Source organism: Capra hircus, chromosome 23, assembly GCF_001704415.2.
Source record: "Capra hircus breed San Clemente chromosome 23, ASM170441v1, whole genome shotgun sequence".
Lineage (NCBI taxonomy): Eukaryota > Metazoa > Chordata > Mammalia > Artiodactyla > Bovidae > Capra > Capra hircus.
The window spans coordinates 13,105,522-13,125,621 of NC_030830.1; the positions used below are offsets into that span (position 1 = coordinate 13,105,522).

The window sequence follows — 20,100 nt, forward strand, 5'->3', positions numbered from 1 at the left end:
ATTTTGAGAGTTTTAAATGTAGAAAAAAATATCAGCTTATGACCTATTCTTACTTGTCTTGCTCTCCTTCCTCTAGCTTCTTAGGCTACAATCTTTGCTTGTTTTCATTTTCCTTCCAAACTCTAGCCACTCTTCTGAATCCCCTTAGTGGGCATCTCCTATCTTAATCCTGTTTATCCCTCAGGAGTCACCTTTGGTTCCCACTAAGCATTGCTGGATTACTCAGACATATTTTATTATTAATGTTTTCCCTCTGTGTTCCCATGGCACCCTGGGAAATCTTTAGTCACTGGTGTCTGGAGCAGGAGCTGTTATTTGATTTTGTATTCCATGGACCTGAGTGGAGTACTCAGCACATGGTAGAAATTCATTAAAAGGGGTTTCAGTGTTAAAATAATAAAGCATCAAATTTGGAGTAGATCTTCTTAATACCAGCAAGTCCTTTTTTGTAGGTTGTCATATTATGCTATTTTCTTTGAAGCTCTGTGTGAAGATACATGTTTTAATTAAACTGCAGTTTATATCTCAGGATGTGCTGAGTTTATATTTGATAGGCTATTCTAATTGAACTCCAGGCAGTTTATTTAAATGTAATATGATTTCTTTAATTATAATTGTAGGATGGAGAGTGATAATTTCATAACACAAAACAATATGGAGTATTTTTATACTCTCTTCAAATGCTTTAATTAAAGAAGACCTGCATTTGGGTGTTTCAAATGTGTTCTCTTGACCCAAGCAGAAGGATAAACAAAAATTAATGTTTCTTTTGCATATAAACTGCTTGCCTGACCGTTTGCTTTCTTTTCAGGTTCAACAGATAGATCGTGTAGTGGAAGTTGTGGAGGAAACAATTAAAGGTAGGTGTTGAAAGTGAGATAATGTGTATGTTGTTTGAACTGTATCACAGATGAGGTAGATCTAAGTGTATTGATGATGTATAGAAAAAAATCAGGGGACAGGTCTGTTACCTTATCTGTCACCCATCTCATAGTTTGTAAGTGGGAACAAACACCACGGAACAACTCTGCATAAATATTTAACACTTGGTATCTACTCATCAAACCGTAAAGTGATTTCACCTGAGGAGTGGTATTAGGGGGTGTTATGAGTGAGATAATGTATATGTTTGAACTATATCATGAAGGTACTATACTTAACATTTGTTAAGCATTTTTACGAAAGTTATTGTTGGACAAAAATCATAAAATTTTGTCCTTGCCTGCTTCGTGCATTGACCAGTCCAATATGGGAGGCATATGTTTGTTTGGCTTTTTATTTTAGCGTAAAATAGACTTAATTTGAATCTGGGATCAGGAAGATAGGATTTAATCTTAAAATAAGGAAATGGCTTTATTTGCTTTTTTTTTCGGTTTTATTGAGTACAATTGACATTTTTTGCTTGCTTTTATATCACATAATTAGTTGTAGTTATTCCTTCTGATACTACTCAGTTTTGATTTCTCTTCTATATGTAATTTTTGTATTTACACCAGAAAATAGAATTACGCTTTGTCTTATTAGGCAATATTCTTTGAAATAGATTCTTATTGAAGCCACTGAGGAATAAATCATTCTTAATTCTGTGAATTGATTTGTAAATATTTATAGTCTGCTTCTGTTAGATTAGCACGAATGAAAACTGATAATATAATATTAAAATGTTAAGTGAATTGAGGTTCTCGCTTAAAATTTTAACCATTTTTTTTAGTAAATGAAAATTTGTTTTTTTTTAAAAAGTCTACTTCCGCAAAGTTGATATTTTTAACCGCATACTTTTCCTGCTGGATTGTATTTACTACCTTCTACATGCTGTTATTCATTAATTTTGAATCTTTAATTTACTGTTGTTGTTGAGTTGCTAAGTTGTGTCTGACTCTTTGTGACCCTATTGACTGCAGCACTCCAGGCTCCTCTGTCCTCTACTATCTCCCAGAGTTTGCTCAAATTCATCTTCATTGAGTCAGTGATGTTATTTAACCATCTCATCCTCTGCTGCCCCCTTCTTTTACCTTCAGTCTTTCTCAGCATCAGGCTCTTTTCCATTGAGTTGCCTGTCTGCATCAGGTGGCAAAGTATTGAAGCTTCAGCTTCAGCAAAAGTCCTTCCAATGAATATTCAGGGTTGTTTGCCTTTAGGATTGACTGGTTTAATCTCCTTGCTATCCAAGGAACTCATAAGAGTCTTCTCCAACACCACAATTAAAAGGCATCAGTTCTTGGGCACTCAGCCTTCTTTATGGTCCAGATTTATTTAATTTATTATATGATCACAGAATATGAGAATTTTAGACTTACATGTTAGTCTGCCTTGAAATTTTGAGATAAAATGAAATATCAGAATTAAAACTTTGTAGCAGTGGTAAGTTTGAAACTTTTTTCCAAACCATACTTCAGCCCTATCTTATAAGGTCTAGAAGTACTAGCATTTATTGTGCACTTACAGGGTGACAGGCACTGTACTAAGCATGGAGTAAGTCATTTCAATATTTTACAACAGTGCTGTGAAGTGAGTACGTCTGTTTTCCTCATTTTTCAGAAGAGGAAGTTTGGACACGGGTATACAGGTAGTAAATGGTGGAGTTGGAAGCTGAATCTAAGCATTATGACTGATGGCCCTGCTCTTAAATTTGCCACTCCATTCACACTCTGCTATGACTGCTCTGCTCTCTCCTGGTTGAGAATCACTACCTTAACAGTTGTTCAGTTGAGCTTCTTAAAGTAGTGTTTCAGGATGCTTGAGGATTCTATTGCTTGTCTTGAGTACCTGGCACATACTGTTGTTGTTGTTTAGTCACTCAGTTGTGTCTGACTCTTTGTGACCCTGTGGACTATAACCCACCAAGCTCCTCTGTCCATGGGATTTCACAGGCAAGAATACTGGACTGGGTTGCCATTTCCTTCTCCAGGGAATATTCAGGAATATTCCCAACCCAGGGCTCAAACCTACTTCTCCTGCGTTGGCAGGCAGGTTCTTTACCACTGAACCATCTTGGAAGCCCACCAGGCATATACTAGTCCCTAAATTATATTATAAAAAAACTAAATGACAGTGAAGACAGGAGAAAAATCTAGCAGACTATGGGTGTGGCTATGACTTTTTAGATGATATACCAAAGAGGGACTGTCTGTGAAGGGTAATTGATGAGTTGAACCTCGATAAAATTAAAAACTTCTGCTCTGCAAAAGATAGCATCAAGAGAATGGGAAGGTGATCTATAGACTTTTGCAAAAGACATACCAGGTTAACTGTAATCTAAAGTACACAAAATACCTCTTAAAACCCAGCAATTGGAAAATAAACAACCTGATGAAGAAATGGGCCAGTGACTGTATCAGAAACGTCCAAAGATACACAGGTGGAAAATAACCATATGAAAAGATGCTTCACATCATATGTCATCAGGGATGATACCAACCAGCCTCTTTGCTCCAGGAGTTAACTCATTAGTACAGATTCAGATTTGCTTGAAAGGAGCTTATTATGAGTAACAAAAAATGCCCCTCCCACTGCTGTCACTCAGGAAATAATAAGAGTTTTAGGAAATCAGTACCAGGAATGAGGGATGGTTATGTATTTCTGTATCACAGTATCATAGAAGGCATATCACTTCCAGGTTGGTTTAATTAGGAATAGCCTCTCACTGAAGAGTTTTGCTTAAGTAGATTTATTGGAGAGATTGTAGTTGAGTTTTTGATAGTCTACAGCAAGAGTTGAGTTGAAGATGAAGTTGATGTGGAGTTGATGTGGGTGTTCACTGGCAGGTTGGTTTGAGATAGGAAGGTTGAGGATTTAAATTTTAGTAATACAAATCAGGAAAGGAGTATGTCAAGGCAGTACATTGTCACCCTGCTTATTTAACTTATATTCAGAGTACATCATGCGAAATGCTGGACTGGATGAAGCACAAGCTGGAATCAAGATTGCTGGGAGAAATATCAATAACCTCAGATATGCAGATGACACCACCCTTGTGGCAGAAAGCAAAGAACTAAAGAGCCTCTTGATGAAAGTGAAAGAGGAGAGTGAAAAAGCTGGCTTAAAACTCAACATTCAGAAAACTAAGATCATGACATCCGGTCCCATCACTTAATGGCAAATAAATGAGGAAACAGTGAAAACAGTGACAGGTGTTAGTTTTGGGGGCTCCAAAATCACTGCAGATGGTGATTGCAGCCATGAAATTAAAAGACAGTTGTTCCCTGGAAGAAAAGCTATGACCAACCTAGACAGCTTATTAAAAAACAGAGACATTACTTTGCCAACAAAGGTCCGTCTAGTCAAACTTTGGTTTTTCTAGTAGTCATATATGGATGGGAGAGTTGGACTATAAAGAAAGGTGAGCGCCGAACTCAAAAGGTAATGCTTTTGAACTGTGGTGTTGGAGAAGACTCTTGAGAGTCCCTTGGACTGCAAGGAGATCCAACCAGTCTGTCCTAAAGGAAATCAGTCCTGAATATTCATTAGGACTGATGCTGAAGCTGAAACTCCAGTACTTTGGCCACCTGATGTGAAGAACTGACTCATTGAAAAAGACCCTGATGCTGGGAAAGATTGAAGGCAGGAGGAGAAGGGGATGAAAGAGGATGAGATGGTTGGATGGTATCACCGACTCAATGGACTTGAGTTTGAGTAAACTCTGGGGCTGGTGATAGACTGGGAGGCCTGGTGTTCTACAGTCCATGGGGTCACAAAGAGTCGGACACGGCTGAGTGACTGAATCAAACTGAATACAAGAGAATTTTAGAGACAGAAGAAACAATTTTGATAGATGTCCTTAGCTTGCAGATCAGGAAGCTGATCCAGGAAGGAGTTGTGTGACTCATCTGAGATCTTCTGGTTAATGGAAATTTGGGACTGATTTTTCCATTCTTTGCTTTCTATTTCTTCTGCCAATCCTTACTTTCATTAAAACAGCACAAGTTAGTGAAATAATGTGGTCCTTGTAACAGTAACTACTTTTTGTCTGTCTTTCAGTAAGTTATTTCTCTGAGGCTCAGTTTAAAATGGAGAGGATTAAATGGGTAAGACTTTTGCAATACCTGGGATATACTAGGGGGAAATTCTTGTGTATTTATTTCTACCTCTTTAATACTTAGGCTGCTGGAATAATCTAACTCACCTTCAATAGCAGAGATGCTCCTTTCAGTTGGACTGTGTATACGGCCCTCATGTTCTGGAAATGTTTGCCTCTCCTGCATGTGTACCTTCAATGGTTGCCTGTTACCTACCAAGTTAACTGATGACTTCTGCCTCATTCCACCATTTCCACTGTTTCTTCCATCACTTCCATACTAAGCCTTTTGCTCCAGCCAACTGGACTGTTTGATGTGTCTTGTATATTATTTGCAATTTGCTCTGCATTTGTCTTAGGAACTTACACATAAGCAGAGAAGTTCTGGTTGCCTGCGAGACCCATTCCCTGCCCTTCCCCACCTCGACATGTGTCCATGGAGGCAGACCTGTGTGGACTACATTGGTAGGATCCTTGTTACCTGGTGTCTAGTTGCATTTCTCCAGTTAGAGGTGTGATTAGAGTATGAAATGGGAAGATTCATTCCCTTCTCTCAGTTCTTTCTTTCCTGCTCATCCTAACCCGAAGGTCATAACTCCTATCAGGTGGCCCTCTCTAGTCATCTGTTTTTCTCCTGGTTCCTGTAACTCTTCTTTTCCTTTGCTTTTTCAGGCCAAAAGCTGGAAACAGCATCATGTTGTTGCTTGCCTGAGACTCTTGCATTGTCTCTTGTTGGTCTTCCTAACCTTGCCAAACTTCAGTAATTAGTGCCTTTATTAAAATCTCTTCCATTATACAGTGTGCCATCTGCTTTGCTGGGACCCTGGTTGATAAATGCTCGGTGGACAAGAAGGCTCTGCCCAGAAGGGCCAGATGGAATACAGGCTGACTAGGGGATTCTGCTGTAACTGTTTTCTTTCTACATTTGATTCCTGTTGGGCTCCTTCATATGTTTTCCTTGATGGGGATTTGGACACACAGCCTCTACCACAGCCAGTTTGCATTGTGTTTGCATTATATGAAGTCATGTTTTTTTAGAAAACATATTAATAAGAAACATTGGTGACAAAATATTTAAATCTATTGTATTGTATTGGCCAAAATGTTCATTCAGGATTTTCGTTAAGATGTTATCGAAAAACCCAAACGAATGTTTTGGCCAACCCAGATAATTATAGTAAAACTGTATAAAGCATATTCCTTTAATGTCTCTTTTGGTTGGGGGAAAATGGAGAATTTAAGTTAACACTTAAAGACTTCTCAGTGTCTAACACTGCTGCTGCTAAGTTGCTTCAGTCGTGTCTGACTCTGTGCGAGCCCATAGACAGAAGCCCACCAGGCTCCCCCGTCCCGGGATTCTCCAGGCAAGAACACTGGAGTGGGTTGCCATTTCCTTCTCCAATGCATGAAAGTGAAAAGTGAAAATGAAGTCGCTCAGTCGTGTCCGACTCTTAGCAACCCCATGGACTGCAGCCTACCAGGCTCCTCCATCCGTGGGATTTTCCAGGCAAGAGTACTGGAGTGGGGTGACATTGGTGGCCTGAAAATACCATCCACATACATCATTTGCTTTAAGAGAGACTAAATTGTAATGACTTTAGGATTTTCTTCTGTGTCATCTTCACAGTTCAACAAGATATGTAGCTGAAGCTAATGGAAGGAGTAGAGTATTTAAAGGATATCAGTTCAGTTCAGTTCACTCGCTCAGTCAGGTCCGACTCTGTGACCCCATGAATTGGAGCATACCAGGCCTCCCTGTCCATCACCAACTCCCAGAGTTTACTCAGACTCATGTCCATCGAGTTGGTGATGCATCCAGCCATCTCATCCTCTGTCGTCCCCTTCTCCTCATGCCCTCAATCACTCCCAACATCAGGGTCTTGTCGAATGAGTCAACTCTTCGCATGAGGTGGCCAAAGTACTGGAGTTTCAGCTTTAGCATCATTCCTCCCAAAGAAATCCCAGCACTGATCTCCTTCAGAATGGACTGGTTGGATCTCCTTGCAGTCCAAGGGACTCTCGAGTCTTTTCCAAAACCACAGTTCAAAAGCATCAATTCTTCGGCACTCAGCTTTCTTCACAGTCCAGCTCTCACATCCATACATGACCACAGGAAAAACCATAGCCTTGACTACATGGACCTTTGTTGGCAAAGTAATGTCTCTGTTTTTGAATATGCTATCTAGGTTGGTGATAACTTTCCTTCCAAGGAGTAAGTGTCTAATATTTCATGGCTGCAATCACCATCTGCAGTGATTTTGGAGCCCAGAAAAAAAAAGTCTGACACTGTTTCCACTGTTCCCCATCTATTTGACATGAAGTAATGAAACCAGATGCCATGATCTTAGTTTTCTGAATGTTGAGCTTTAAGCCAACTTTTTCACTCCTCTTTCACTTTCATCAAGAGGCTCTTTAGTTCTTCTTCACTTTCTGCCATAAGGGTGGTGCCATCAGCATATCTGAGGTTATTGATATTTCTCCGGGGAGTCTTGATTCCAGCTTGTGTTTCTTCCAGCCCAGCGTTTCTTATGATATACTCTGCATATAAGTTAAATAAGCAGGGTGACGATATACAGCCTTGACGTACTCCTTTTCCTATTTGGAACCAGTCCATTGTTCCATGTCCAGTTCTAACTGTTGCTTCCTGACCTGCATACACATTTCTCAAGAGGCAGGTCAAGTGGTCTGGTATTCGTATCTCTTTCAGAAGTTTCCACAGTTTATTGTGATCCACACAGTCAAAGGCTTTGGCATAGTCAATAAAGCAGAAATAGATGTTTTTCTGGAACTCTCTTGCCTTTTCCATGATCCAGCGGATGTTGGCAATTTGATCTCTGGTTCCTTTGCCTTTTCTAAAATGAGCTTGAACATCTGTAAGTTCATGGTTCACGTATTGCTGAAGCCTGGCTTGGAGAATTTTGAGCATTACTTTACTAGTATGTGAGATGAGTGCAGTTGTGCGGTAGTTTGAGCATTCTTTTGCATTGCCTTTCTTTGGAATTGGAATGAAAACTGACCTTTTCCAGTCCCGTGGCCACTGCTGACTTTTCCAGACTTGCTGGCATATTGAGTGAGGCACGTGCACAGCATCATCTTCGAGGATTTGAAATAGCTCAACTGGAATTCCATCACCGCCACTAGCTTTGTTCACAGTGATGCTTTCTAAGGCCCACTTGACTTCACATTCCAGGATGTCTGGCCCTAGGTGAGTGATCACACCGTTGTGATTATCTGGGTCATGAAGATGTTTTTTGTACAGTTCTTCTGTGTATTCTTGCCACCTCCTCTTAATATCTTCTGCTTCTGTTAGGTCCATACCATTTCTGTCCTTTATTGAGCCCATCTTTGCATGAAATGTTCCCTTGGTATCTCTAATTTTCTTGAAGAGATCTCTAGTCTTTCCCATTCTGTTCTTTTCCTCTATTTCTTCGCATTGATTGCTGAAGAAGGCTTTCTTATCTCTCCTTGCTATTCTTTGGAACTCTGCATTCAGATGCTTATATCTTTCCTCTTCTCCTTTTCTTTTCGCTTCTCTTCTTTTCACAGCTATTTTAAGGCCTCCTCAGACAGCCATTTTGCTTTTTTGCATTTCTTTTCCATGGGGATGGTCGTGATCCCTGTCTCCTGTACAATGTCACGAACCTCTATCCACAGTTCATCAAGCACTGTGTCTATCAGATCTAGTTCTTTATATCTGTTTCTCACTTCCACTGCATAATCATAAGGGATTTGATTTAGGTCATACCTGAATGGTCTAGTGGTTTTCCTTACTTTCTTCAATTTAAGTCTGAATTTGGTAATAAGGAGTTCATGATCTGAGCCACAGTCAACTCCCAGTCTTGTTTTTGCTGACTATATAGAGCTTCTCCATCTTTGGCTGCAAAGAATATAATCAATCTGATTTCAGTGTTGACCATCTGGTGATGTCCATACATAGAGTCTTCTCTTGTTATGTTGGAAGAGGGTGTTTACTATGACCAGTGTGTTCTCTTAGCAAAACTTTATTAGCCTTTGCCCTGCTTCATTTTGTACTCTAAGGCCAAATTTGTCTGTTACTCCAGGTGTTTCTTGACTTCCTACTTTTGCATTCTAATTCCCTATAATGAAAAGATCATCTTTTTTGGGTGTTAGTTCTAGAAAGTCTTGTAGGTCTTCATAGAACTGTTCAACTTCAGTTTCTTCAGCATTACTGGTTGGGGTATAGGCTTGGATTACCGTGATATTGAATGATTTGCCTTGGAAACGAACAGAGATCATTCTGTCGTTTTTGAGATTGCATCCAAGTACTGCATTTCAGACTCTTTTGTTGACCATGATCGCTACTCCATTTCTTCTAGGGGATTCCTGTCCGCAGTCATAGATATAATGGTCATCTGAGTTAAATTTACCCATTCCAGTCCATTTTAGTTCGCTGATTCCTAGAATGTCTATGTTCGCTCTTGCCATCTCCTGTTTGACCACTTCAAATTTACCTTGATTCATGGACCTAGCAGTCCACGTTCCTATACTATATTGCTCTTTACAGCATCGGGCCTTGCTTCTGTCACCAGTCAGATCCACAACTGGGTTTTGTTTTTGCTTTGGCTCTATCCCTTCATTCTTTCTGGAGTTATTTCTCCACTGATCTCTAGTAGCATATTGGGCACTTACCAACCTGGGGAGTTCCTCTTTCAGTATCCTATCATTTTGCCTTTTCATACTGTTCATGGGGTTCTCAAGGCAAGAATACTGAAGTGGTTTGCCATTCCCTTTTCCAGTGGACCCCATTCTGTCAGACCTCTCCACCATGACCCGCCCGTCTTGGGTGGCCCCACATGGCATGGCTTAGTTTCATTGAGTTTGACAAGGCTGTGGTCCATGCAATCAGATTGGCTAGTTTTCTGTGATTATGGTTTCAGTGTGTCTGCCCTCTGATGCCCTCTCGCAGCACCTACCATCTTACTTGGGTTTCTTTTACCTTGGTTGTTGGGTATTTCTTTACAGCTGCTCCAGCAAAGCGCAGCCACTGCTCCTTAACTTCGATGAGGGGTATCTCCTCACTGCCGCCCTTCCTGACTTTGAACGTGGAGTAGCTCCTCTAGGCCCTCCTGCGCCTGCAGCCGCTGCTCCTTGCACTTTTGGTTGTAAATTAAAGGATTTACATTTCTTTAAAAAGTAATCATGAGCACCTTAGTCATGTTTCATATGATCATTAAAGCCCCCCACTCCCTTTTTGGTACAAAAGCTTTGAAGGAAATACAAATCTAAGCATTTTTTTCTGATATATGAAGTCCTCTAAACAAAAGTAATATTTATAAAATGTTTTCATCTGTGTAAAAGATAGCCTAACCAGGTAACTTAAAATAAGTGTTTGTAAATAAATATTGCATATTGAAAATAGAAAAAATGTTTTTACTGTTATGTCATATTTCTTCCCTCATCAGTCTCTAGTAAAGGAGGCCTCTGTTATTTTATCTGTTTTGCTGGTATTTCGTTTAGTCTAATTCCAGATGCCTCCAGTGTTGCTAATTCAGAACTTTCCAATATGGTACAATCTGCAAGTTTAATTGATTTTCCATTTCTTCTGACTTCTTGGTAATTGATGTGGTCCTGGATTAGACTGACCTGAATTCCCAGGGTACTTCACCGAACTGTTCTTTCTTATGTAACACATTGCTATTAATCTTTACTCTCTCAGAATTGTATGTTGCATTTGTTACTGATTTAGAATATAAACTTTTTGTAAATTGAGACTGCAAGGCAGAACTGTCTCAAGTATAGTTTTATCAGTGTTAATGACTGAGGAACCTCCCTGTAAAGTCCAATGAAAATTTTCTTGAAGATGTTTCAAAGTTAATGAGCAAGTGACCTGAGCTTGGATAAGTAGTCTTGTACACCTGGGATAGTATTGGATCACAGGTAGAATTGGATCACATCTGCTTTTTCAGTATTTGCTTTTCAAAAGCAAGAGAGTTCCAGAAAAGCGTCTATTTCTGCTTTATTGACTATGCCAAAGCCTTTGACTGTGTGAATCACAATAAACTGTGGAAAATTCTGAAAGAGATACGAATACCAGACCACTTGACCTGCCACTTGAGAAATCTGTATGCAGGTCAGGAAGCAACAGTTAGAAGTGGACATGGAACAACAGACTGGTTCCAAATAGGAAAAGGAGTGCGTCAAGGCTGTATATTGTCACCCTGCTTATTTAACTTTTATGCAGAGTACATCATGAGAAACGTTGGGCTGGAAGAAACACAAGCTGGAATCAAGATTGCTGGGAGAAATATCAATAACCTCAGATATGCAGATGACACCACCCTTATGGCAGAAAGTGAAGAGGAACTAAAAAGACTCTTGATGAAAGTGAAAGAGGAGAGTGAAAAAGTTGGCTTAAAGCTCAATATTCAGAAAACGAAGATCATGGCATCTGGTCCCATCACTTCATGGGCAATAGATGGGGAAACAGTGGAAACAGTGTCAGACTTTATTTTTTGGGGCTCCAAAATCACTGCAGATGGTGACTGCAGCCATGAAATTAAAAGACACTTACTCCTTGGAAGAAAAGTTATCACCAACCTAGATAGCATATTCAAAAGCAGAGACATTACTTTGCCGACTAAGGTCCGTCTAGTCAAGGCTATGGCTTTTCCAGTGGTCCTGTATGGATGTGAGAGTTGGACTGTGAAGAAAGCGGAGTGCCGAAGAATTGATGCTTTTGAACTGTGGTGTTGGAGAAGATTCTTGAGAGTCCCTTGGACTGCAAGGAGATCAGCCCTGGGATTTCTTTGGAAGGAATGATGCTAAAGCTGAGACTCCAGTACTTAGGCCACCTCATGTGAAGAGTTGACTCGTTGGAAAAGAGTCTTATGCTGGGAGGGATTGGGGGCAGGAGGAGAAGGGGATGACAGAGGATGAGATGGCTGGATGGCATCACTGACTCGATGGACGTGAGTCTGAGTGAACTCTGGGAGATGGTGATGGACAGGGAGGCCTGGTGTGCTGCAGTTCATGGGGTCGCAAAGAGTTGAACATGACTGAGGGACTGAACTGAACTGAAAATAATTTTCTTGATTTTTCAAAATATGCTTTGAAAGGGCACTCCTACACAGCCTCTCATTATGTGTAATCTCTGCTGTAGTTACTATAGTTTGAATATAGTGGAAAAAGGTGGATGTTGGTTCTACATGTTGTGAACACTTTCCAGTGTCCCTGGTGCAGTTAGATAGGTGATAACTTCTGCCTCCTGATAACAAAAGGAGCCAGAATTTATTGCAGTCTTTTTTATTTTTCATAAGCCTGTTTGTTTTACCTGTATGTTCTGTATTAGCCTGTGGTTACGGGTTGGTAAGCGTTGCATTTTTGCCTCCTTCGATGTGTCAGTTGATGTTCTCTCCATCCTCTTTCCTTTCTCTCCTCTCCTTTAGTTTCCCCGAATAACCATAGGCCTCTACCTTTACTTATTTGTCCTCTATGTTTCTTGTCTGTCCTAGAATGAACTTTTTATTCATCATATCTCTTTTAGATAGCACTTTTCAAACCATAATAGTTTTAGAAATAAGACCAAGCAAATTTCTTTATGACCCCAAACAGCTAAGTTCTCCCATAAGGCTGTAAGTTGATTTCTTCACATCACTTAATTCTATAATAGATGGTTTGGAATCATGACTGGATAGGACTGTTCATGAGAGGAAACCACTGTGTCTTGTCTGAATATCTATAACTTTATAATTATCAATCCTGTTTCTAGCCACAGAAATAATAAGCGGTCCCAGTATTATTTATCTGCTTCAAAAATAGCCAAGAGATGCTCTCCCAAGAGTCTTCTTTAAACATGGGAAATAGTTGCATTTATTTTATTTTTGAAAATAAAAGTAGTTAAAGAACTTTAAGTTGGTCAAATACTTTTCTGCCAGTAAAGCTTTTAAAACTCAAATGCATAAGTATGTTTCCCAGGTGAATTCTGCTATGCTAACTTCAGTGTTTTATATGTTTTGGTTGTGTTAATTTAATTACACTACTTTTGTGTGTTCAGGTGAATTCTGCTATGCTAACTTCAGTGTTTTATATGTTTTGGTTGTGTTACTATAATTACACTGCTTTGTGTGTTCATCACTTATATTTTCTATTCAGAGATGCATGATCTTATCGTTTGCAGCAGCTACCTTTACTGATAATGGGATTTATTGATATGAAGTCTTGGGTGTTTCATTAAGTTCGATTTCTTTATTCCAGAGTGGGAGTGGGGTGGGTGCATACTGTTGATTAGTTCGTCAGGTTGACGATTGTAATGTAGTTTTCACATAACTGTTATAATGGTTCACTGGATTTGATTGTTCAAAACAAGGAAAGGAAATTACTTTAAGTTTGAACTTCTCAGGCTTCCCATGACCCAGCCCATGTGTTTGTGGTCTCAGTGATCTGTCTGGTAAAGCAGCTTCATCCTTCCTTGTTTAAATATTAACAAAGACTTGCCTGCTGTGAAAATTGGGTTTACATGTTAACTCTTTGCAAAGTTTGATACTGCCTTGGCAGATTGCAGATTGTTGAATTCTCTAAAAATGCATTATTGTATTCTAAATTTTTGTGAGTGCTGTTCATGTTAAAACAGTTTATAAAGTTTGAACATCAGTCACATTAATTATGTCTGTAATAATTTTCTTTTCAAGTATTTGGTATTCTCGGATGTAAAGATCTCCGAGTCCTGTAGTTCCAATTTCTGTTTACTCTACTTTATGGAGAAAGAAATGGCAACCCACTCCAGTACTCTTACCTGGAATATCTCATGGACAGAGGAGCCTGGTAGGCTACAGTCCGTGGGGTCGCAAAGAATCAGACACAACTAAGCAACTTCACTTCACTTTGCTACTTTCTTTAGTAATGCCAAGTAGATCAATTAATCCTATTTTGAGGCTCTCATAGAAGTCCTTAAAATTAATATAATTAAAAAAACTTCAATGTACCTAAGTTCTTTTATTGTAACTATCTTTTTAGAGAATTAGCCTGTGGTACACTGCTTTTATACTCTGCTTGTGTATATGTACTTTCTTACTATTTGGAGAAGTTTGTCTTCATTTAAAGACTCTACTATTTTTGTTTAGTAAAATGTGGCAAGAATAGTTAAGACTGTAAACTTAGGGAAAATAATCCTAGCAGCTTCATTACATTTTTTAAATAGAGAGTAAAATTGTGGGTTGATTGTGGTGTTGTCTGTTTCAATATGACTGTCAACAAAATAGTAAATTGTATTGGTAATTCTTCTTTAGTACTTTATAGCTGAGTTCTATAAAAATAGAAATACAAAGTGAAAAACCATGTTAGATCATGTTAGAGGTGTACTATCTTAAACCCCAGGAGCAAAAAATACATAAAATTTTGACATCTTTGAAAAATTTCTTAAAAATATTTTATAGCCAGTAAAATTATATATCACAGACAAGTGAGAAAACTGGCAACATAGAGTAATTTGATGGCTCAGATGTTACTGGACAGGAAATTGAAATCTGATCCTCTCTTTTTCTTGAACATTTTGATAGAAGAATTTACTTAATGAGACAAGTTGTAGGTTGTCTTCTATTAGGTGATGTCCTTGGCCCTTCCTTAGAAAATTTAATCTTGCTAGCAACTGATGTTGAGAAAGAATGCTCAGTTAATATTAAAGTTTTGTATCTAATGTTTGAAGATGCATATATTTTCTTTGAAAACTTCATCTCATAATCCTCTACAAAGCATACAGCATACATGCAGCCATTACTTCGGAGACTGCAAGAATAAACACCAATTTCACTTCCTTACTAGTTTGAGGATGGAAAAATTCATTTGCAGAATCTCCAGTTAGGAGATCAACTATGGATGGATTTTTAAGTAGAAACTTAATCAGTACTACTGTTTTATAACAAAGCGTATGCTGCATTGAGTAAGAAACAAATAGTAATTGAAATGTCTTCATAAAAGATGCTGTCCAACACATGAAATCTTTATTGTAACTGAAAATACAAGTGCACCATTTCTTTAAGCTGCGCTGAAGTCTGGTGCTGTAATGGGTGAGAATCATGGATTGAGACTATGCAGGGTTATGCTGAAATACTTGGCTCTGATGCTCACAGTGTCATGTTTAACAACCCACACAAGCTCCTTGGTTCTCCATTTCCTGGGCCATAAATTGTAGGATATGGTAGGTCCCTTCAACTCGGAAATTTTAGGAGTGTTGGGAGTCTGCAATATAAAATGAGCTTCTGAGCCCATCATTAGAAGGAAATGGTGACATTTTGGACAGTGATCTCTAGCAAAAGTTACTGTAATGTCGGTAGCTTTTTCTCGCAGACTAATCTCCACATGCCAGATTTTCCTTTTTTCCCATGTTGTCTTACAAAATGAATCTGAAGGCATTTGTGGCAGACACACTGTGCATTTTTCTTCTCTGTGTCCTCATATTCTCCAGTGAAGAGGGTCTTGAATAAAGACAGTTCCCTCAGTCCTTTGCCCTTATTCCATTCCCTGGTATCACCCTCCTAGGTGATGACAGGCTGTGTACTTCCCCGTGTTGCTTAAGAGTTTCGTGCTTCTCTAAAGCAACTTTCAGTTCTACCCTGGGGTGTGTTTTATTTTGGGGCTTTGAGACAGGTATTTTGCCTCTTGGTGGCTGGGATTGCTGGGGGCGCGGGGGAAGTAATTTGAGAGGATTTAATGTAAGGCATGAACTTCACTTGCAGCAGTGATTCTCTAGAGTGTTTGTTGGGAGGGGGACCCTTCGCCAGAATGGCAAGATAGTAGGGTCTTTTATTTGAACCTGGGGAAGCCAGGCTGGAGACTGCCACATGGCCTCTCAGCTGGATTCATTGCCTTGTGAGTCACTGGTATGATGCTCAGGATCCTGTCACTCAGGTGTCCTGGGGTGAGAAGATAGCCATGGCTGTCGGAGCACGTACGCTTAGACTTACCCAGGTCAGGTGCAGTCCCTGGTGCCCTACTTCTGCCTTCTTTCTCTTTCTTCATATCCAAGAAATTGTATCAGAATGCCAGCGAGTGATCTGAGAAGGATGACCTTGAATCTACTTTGATTTATACATTAAAAAAAAACCATTTGAAAACCTGATTATCATTATCAATGCAATTATTTGTGACCTATTTCCTAGCCCTCCAGAGGTTTAAAGATAAATGGAATCTGACTTTAACATACAGTGCTTTAAAGTTGTAAAAATCTCCCTGCTTTCTTCCTTTTGAGAAGCGTCATTTGCATTATAGGTCTTGATAGGATTACAATTGCATTAATTACAGTAGCAACTGTAATTAACTTCTTTCTGGCTCTTTGTAGCTTACCCTTTCGTATACGTTAATTCATTTGTACTCCACAGGAACCTGGCATTGCTGATTATACAGTAATTATGGTACATTGCAGTGTACCATAATTTGAAACCTAGTCCTCTAATCTCCAGTTCTGTTAAGCTGCTTACCTTGAATGGAGGGAAGTGAGAAAGTGACACCTGTTTATTATCTCCATCCCTCCTGACTATTGACTAAGGTCCTGGCTCACCTATTTCTAGTTCCCTGTCATATTCTTCACGTATTTTGTTCCTTTACGTGATTTCTTTTTCTCTCTCCTCAGTTTTGCATGAGATTTTATTTTGTGCCATCATAAAAAACTTTTTTGTACGGAGTTGATAAAGATTTGCTGGTGGCTCAGCTGGTAAAGGGTCCACCTGCAGTATGGGAGACCTGAATTCAATCCATGGGTTGGGAAGATCCCCTGGAGAAGGGACTACCCACTCCAGTATTCCAGCCTGGAGAATTCCATGGACCATTTACTCCATGGGGTCGCAGAGTCGGACATGACTGAGCGACTTTCACTTCACTTCACTTCAGTAAAGATTTGCTATATCTTTTAAAAAAATTCTGAAAAGCATATTTTAGTCTTAATCTTGTTGTAAAGGTATTTAATTTAGGCAATGAGTGAGCACACATATTCATTAACTGTAAGCAACCAATAAAAAGTTAATCTAATTAAAAAAAAGCTAAGAGATTCTGCAGAGCATTCTCTTGGGTGTTTTTTAAAGGGTAATTTCGGAAGGTTTTAAAGTAAAACACAGTTTGTACAGTTTTTGCTGTCAAATGATTAGGTCAAGAAAATCCTCCTGTGTGTTTTAAGGATATAGCCTATGTTCTAAATGCTAGTTTTGTGTTTATGCCAGATAAGTACTGAAGCTGTAACCAGAGGATTTTGATGTGGATAGCTTTCAGTCTTTAATATTTCATAATCAGTATTAATTGTAATTTCTTGAATTAAGATTGTTTTTCTTTTCCCTCCAGTATTCAACACTCAAGGTTTGAATTAAGCTTTAAAAATAATGTTTGACCAGTCTTCTGATTAGAACTAAGAATTCATCTCAAACCCACATAATTTCTACCTCATAAACTATGTTTAGACACATTTAATTTTTGAAGGTGTGGTTTTTCACAGTGGAGCTCCTTTATGGCAAGTCTTAATAAGTCTTCTCAGTGAATTCTGATTGTAGTGATAGGCTGGTTTTAAGAAGTGGGAAATGAACAAGCAGGAATTGTAGCAAAGATCTGCTCGCTGTGTTAGTAGTATGGTATCCAGATGTGCTGGGAAACGTATGTAGTAGTCATGTATGTAACTTGGCGCCTCTCCTGCTTGGCCTCCCACACTACTGTGTCATTTCTCCTCGAAGCCTTTCCTGATCTTTTTCCTTTTTTAAGGAAAGCTGACCACTCTCTCATGGTGAACCACTGTACTTAAAGACGTTGATCACCTCTGGCACTTCATTCCAGTTATTTGTTTGCAAGTTGTTTTCCTCAAGACCTTAAATCCCTTTAGGCAGAAGTCACTGTGGTGACTCAGGACAGAATAATTTTTTGGGGATCAGGGTGTTTGTATTTGGGGACTCTTTATGTTGTACCTAAATAACAAATATAATATTTCAAACATACTTCATTTTTTTACTCATCTGTGCCACTTTGGAACTTTCTGTTCCAGTTATGCGTGTGCATTAGTGTGTTCTGTTGTGATATAAAATGTGCTTCCTCTTTGTTTTCCTTACATTTTTACACTTGTTTCACTGTCCACATTTCTGCAGAAAGGCAGTGATGATGCCTGTCACAAGGGGTTGAGGACCATGAGTGTGAACTGAAAGCCAATAAGCAAGTGCCGGATGCCCCCTTCCCTTCCTTCCTTCCTCTGAGGCTGCTTTTATACTGTTCCCACCTCTCCTCTGCCATATTTTATAATGATTTGAATAATAGCAGGAGGAACTTGACATGTTCATTTGTGATTGGACTTGGGGATTGGAGCTTCAGTTTGTGAAAGTTAAATGTGGCTTGCAGGTTCTCAATTCTTGTATAATATCATTCTCTCTATTTTTTAAGGACCCTTGAATGCCATCTGTTATTAGGTCTGTTATCTCTGCTTTCCATTCCTGGTACAGTAATTTGGGGGATATGGGTTTGAGCATGAGCAATGATTAAGTTTTTGCATTACTGCCATGGGTGCTTTACGTACTGAAACTGAAGTGTTGAGTAGCTTTACTGCTATAAACATTAAAGTGTTGGAGCTACTTAACTTTAGAATTCAGGAGAGCCTACTGTAGCCAGTGACCTGAGCTAGTTTGCCTCCAGAGGGTATCTCCATTAATGAAGATATCTTGCTTATGCAGATTGTTTATTATAAGTATTCTTTGTCCAGTGTGATGACTTTAAAATAGTTGCCATTAGTTATACCAATAACGCTGTGCAAATAAAAGAAAAAAAAATTGCCTTAGAACATTCCATTCCAACATGTTTTCCTCTTTACATCTTCCATAGTTCCAGCTGCTTCTGCTGCTAAGTCACTTCAGTCGTGTTCGACTCTGTGCGACCCCATGGACTGCAGCCTACCAGGCTCCTCCATCCATGGGATTTTCCAGGCAAGAGTACTGGAGTGGGTTCCCATAGTTCCAGATCATACATTAATTTCACATCATTATAATTACAATATAAATACATTTTTGTACAACAAGAGTTTTGATACTGAAATAACCCTCAGACTTTTGGTGGGGGGGGGGGCGGTTAGGCTTTGTATTCTGTTCTTGTCCTCTTCCTCTCCAACCCCAAACTCTGAAAATGCATGCTGGTAACATCAGAACTTTAGTAGGCTTTCTTCACTTTTACTTTGATTCACGCTTTGACTTCTGTCTTTTTGGACAATTGATTCTTACTGTTCTTATTGTCTTTTTCTAAGTGTCGTTGTTCTAGTTAACATTAAACATTTTCATGATTGCTGAAATCTTAGTAGTTAAAATTGGCACTCAAATTGTACTGATCTTGTTTTTGCATCAATTCTGGAATTTCAGGTAAAAATTTCCAGCTTAGATTAGCTGCTTCTCTCACTTAACCCAGCTTCTTTGTTTTACATTGCTCTCTTCTTTTAAGATGACAGTATTTCAAGAGAGTTACTAAGTGTGACTGTTGGAGAATGCTGGCTTTCTTGGGAGGAGCCTACATCTAAAGAATGACATTGGTTGGAGTAGAGACAAACTTTTGGCCAAATTCTTGTTTTTCTGTGTAATTAAGTAGTTAAAAAGCCTTTGGAGGCTATGCCAAGAAACAGTGCCAAGCGTTTTGTAGAAAAACAGAGTAAATTGAGCATTGGCTTTCTAATATTCTTAAACCATATTCAAACTGATGGGACTGTATTTACTTAGGTGAGAGCTGTGTTTGTAGTGCAGTTACTCGTTTTTAGAAATTTTTGCTTGAGTATATATCTGCCTTCTCTTACCCTCTGTCCCCAGCATCATGTTGGATTGCTTTATTAGGAAGTTTTCCAGCGGGCTGACCCAGAGCTTAGGGTTCAGATAGGTCTTTGGAATGTCTATTAATAGGACTGAATTTGTGTGAAGTGAGAGCAGTTAGTAAGGGATGAAAAAATTTGGCATGAGGCCTCTCTGGTGGTGGTGGAGGTGGGTGGTCACATATTAAGGAAATAGTGAATGACCTTTAAAATTAGGTGAAATGGATGAAATATTAAAGGAAAGTCTGGCTGTTTATAGAGCCGTTAGAAGAAAAAGAAATTAAAAGGAAAAGAAATAAACAATTGAAATACAAGCTGCCAGATT

General features: G+C 39.1%; 1 protein-coding gene across 5 annotated transcripts in view; it reads left to right on the plus strand.

Moving 5' to 3' along the window:
• Positions 1-20,100, plus strand: part of CDKAL1 (CDK5 regulatory subunit associated protein 1 like 1) — a 607,581-nt gene that overhangs the window by 187,971 nt on the left and 399,510 nt on the right. For all 5 annotated transcript variants that reach the window (XM_018039026.1, XM_018039029.1, XM_018039027.1 and 2 more), the window contains one exon: positions 812-860. In XM_018039026.1, the coding sequence (XP_017894515.1) occupies positions 812-860 (49 nt within the window). The remainder of the gene's footprint in view (positions 1-811; positions 861-20,100) is intronic.